This window comes from Nelumbo nucifera, chromosome 2, assembly GCF_055504915.1.
Source record: "Nelumbo nucifera cultivar China Antique chromosome 2, China Antique-T2T, whole genome shotgun sequence".
In the NCBI taxonomy this organism is placed as follows: domain Eukaryota; kingdom Viridiplantae; phylum Streptophyta; class Magnoliopsida; order Proteales; family Nelumbonaceae; genus Nelumbo; species Nelumbo nucifera.
Window position 1 is genome coordinate 955,844 of NC_142650.1, and position 3,636 is coordinate 959,479.

Here is a 3,636-nt window from a genome sequence, read left to right on the forward strand (position 1 = left end):
ATTGAATGGTTGATAGTTGTTGTTGTTATTGTCCCCAATTAAACTAAACCGTAAGTCTGCAAGAGTGTAACTACAACCCGACCTCCTTTAATTAATTTTGGTATTGGCGGTCTGATGTTAACAACGTTATGGTAATGTGCATGGAAATGGGTCATAAATGACTACTATGACATCAAATGAGGAGGTTGGGTTGGGCCTTGGGCGGGTATCTCTGTTGGAAATGGGAATCCTAAAAGGCTAAAATTAGGGGAAATGGGTAACCGTTCGACAGTTTTTTTTGGCGGTTTTGTCTGTTGGAAATATCCTTTGTTTAACCTCAAAGCAGCGGTGTTGGTAGTTCTACCTCACCAAATTGTTAGGATGCAAATAAATTTTCCGATTTGCGCATCCATTTGTGTTTTTAAATTACAAATCAAAACCTATCTACACACCACATTCACAATTCCTTTGAATTTTGCAGGAAAGGAAAAGGAATTAGGAATGGCGGCCACAAACGCAAACGCAAACGCAATGGCTTCGCAGAAGAAAATTGTCACCAAAAGATCCTTGAGCTCAGACATGGACCGCTGCGTCAAACAGATGTTGAAACTCATCGATGATGAAGGAGATTCCTTTGCCAAGAAGGCCGAGATGTATTATCAGAAGAGGCCTATTCTCATTGCTCATGTTGAGGATTTCCATCGCATGTTTAAAAGTCTGGCTGAGCGCTATGATCATTTGGCTGAGCAACAACCACCCCAGCCCCAGGGATCTGCAGGCATTAATGATCTTCCCTCTGAGCCAACATCTCCTAAGTCTTCCTCTAATCCTCCTGATCGAAAGCCCCTCCGTCGTAAGTCATCTGGTCCTCCTCGTGCTGCTGGTTTTGATTTCTTTCTTGGCCCTGCTGGCGGTGGCTCCGATGCTTCATCCATTAGAAAGGATGGTGATGACTCTTCTTCTTCTTCACCCGGTTCTGCCTCTGATTCCGATGGTGCATCCTCGTCTATCAACAAGTACTCGTCTCAAACTCAGTTGCATGGTGATAGGGAACAACTGCGCCGCAGGATAATTGAATTAGAAATTGAGCTCGGCCACGCAAACGAGAAGCTTCGGTTGGCAGACGAGATCAATACCCAAGGCTCATCAAGGTTTGAAGAGTTGCAGAGTAGATTTACACAATATGAGCAAGAGCTGCGTGTTGCAAATGAAAACCTTCGCCTTTCAACGGAAGAGATTGACAAGTTGAAGCTTCAACTCGAGGAGACGGATTTATCACAACGAACCCATGATTTACAGGTTAAGCTTCAATTAACGGATACGGATATTCAAATGCCAGAGACGGAGACTGAAAACAAATCGGAGGAAAGCCAGGTTTGGGAGCTGCGAAAGCGGATTCGTGAACTGGAAGCGACCATTTTGGTCGCAGGTGGCAGGATTGAGGCGTTGATGGGTGAGCTAAACATCACAAAGCAAAACCTTCAGGGTAAGGAACAAGAAATTGTTAGTTTGACGCTTGAACTTGAGAAAAGAGGATCCTTGGAAGCTAACCACAAAGCTCAGGTATCAGAGATGATGAATAGGATAAATAGGTTGGAATCGTCCGTTTTAGACCGAGATTGCAACATTGAAACATTGGAGGAAACACTCGGAATCACAAAAGAAAAACTCGGTTGGTCAGAAGAAGAGATTGCTAAGTTGAAGGATGAAATGAAGAAAAATGAATCATCGGAATCTGTTGGTGGCTTGCAAATTGATCAGTTGGAGTCAGCAGGTGTATCCGGAGAGGAGGCTGAAATCGGATCGGAGAAAAGATGGATATTGGAGCTGCAGGAACAGATCGTTAGATACAAAACGGATATCTCCGACCGAGATAATAAGATCAAGGAATTGCAAGCAGCAATATCAAAAACTAAGGAGAACTTTTCTCAGGAGAAATCACGTCTCAAGGCTGAAATTTCGAGATTGTCACGTGAAGTCGCAGTGCTAGAAGCAAAAGTGAAAGAATGGGAATCGATGGGCCACAGTCTGGAGGAAGAAATCAAGCGGGTTGAGTCGGAGAAAACGGAAATGCAAAGTGTTCATGGGATTGAGAAAGTGGGAATGCAAGGTGAGATTGAGGAGTTAAAGGCGGAGATTTGGAGGAGAGTTGAAGAGGTAGAAACATTGAATAAAAGCTTTGAGACACTTAAACAGGAATATGATGTGCTGATATCAGAGAGAGACGGGATGAATGACAAGGTACAAACACTGCTGGGAGAATTGACGGGTAGAGATGAACAGATTCATAAGATGGGCGACGATTTGGAACAATTAAGGAACGAGCAGATGGAGGTGAAGAAGGGATGTGAAGGGACTCACATACTGGTGGAAGAGCTTCAATCAAGGGCGAAACAACTAGAGGAAGAGGTGGAGAAGCAGAGAACGACGATCGTGGATAGGAGTGAAGAAAAACGGGAGGCCATAAGGCAGCTTTGTTTCTCACTGGATCATTACCGGGATGAGAATCAGAAGCTTCGTCAGGCTTATCTCACTGCATCATTGCCGTCTTTGGTCTATAATCTTCTATGAGCTTCTCTTCCTCTTGTTATCTCACTCTTTTCTTTTATAGTTTTTATTCGTTTTATGTTTTATTACACATACATTTACACACACACACTTATACTCTTATATTTTATCTTATACCTCTATTTTTATTATTAAATTTTAAAAACCAACTATGTAAAATCCAAATTTGATATTTGAAATTTGAATTTCCAATATTCAAGCTTCCTTCCTTAATTTTTACCTTCCTACTATAAGCAGAAGGCACATTTCCACGTTTCCTCGTGCTTCCACTAATTTATAACCATGTTTAATTTACTCGTTCCCATTTTACCAGCTTGATTGATATAGGTGATGTTTGGTATCATTGCTATTTCTACCTGTAACATTCCGAGATTATCGATATAAATTAGTTATTTGATATACAATTATTATTTTAGGTTGTTTATGGTTGAAATAGATATACATTAGGAATGCATTTTTTAGAGTCCGTCTGCAGAAACATCAAATTGGTGTTTGAACCAATTAGGACAACTTTTTTTTTAAGAGTGAATTTCATTTCATTAGTGTAAATGCATAGGAGTGCAAGACTCTGGATCTTCTGCCCACGCCTACCCACAATACATCACCCCCTGTGAATTGGGAACATCTCCCCCTGCATAATACTATGCAGAGGATGAGATGTTTTTCATATGTGGCTAAGATAAACGTGGGCAGGGTTCTCATGGGTAGGAGATTCGGGCTCGAAGTGCAAATGGACTAAGGCCCGTTTGGTTCATAGGAATAGGGGTCTGGAATCAGAATCAGAATGGACTATTCCGATTCCAACTACTTGGTTGGGCAGAATTGGAATCCCATTTCCATTCCTGCTACAATGGCATTCCCCCATTTGAGGGAATGGTCATTTCTTGCCCTTCTTTTAGAAATGAAATCTCATTCCTATTGATTTTAATTCTCATTCCCATTCCTATCTGAACCAAACAGACTATGAGAATGGACCATTCCGATTTTGATCCAGATTCCAACTACGAACCAAACGGACCATCTTAAGTGTAAATCCTTCGTTATTACAACTTACAAGCTGTGAACCAGCATATTAATAAGGTCTCCTAC

At 41.5% G+C, this 3,636-nt stretch overlaps 1 protein-coding gene across 1 annotated transcript; it reads left to right on the forward strand.

The window, feature by feature from the left end:
- Nucleotides 1-345: 345 nt before the first annotated feature.
- LOC104588393 (protein NETWORKED 4A-like) lies at nucleotides 346-2,743 on the forward strand. The gene has a single exon (XM_010246299.3). It carries the CDS (start codon nucleotides 361-363, stop codon nucleotides 2,548-2,550), a length of 2,190 nt encoding a protein of 729 aa, XP_010244601.2. The 5' UTR covers nucleotides 346-360; the 3' UTR covers nucleotides 2,551-2,743.
- Nucleotides 2,744-3,636: the final 893 nt, after the last annotated feature.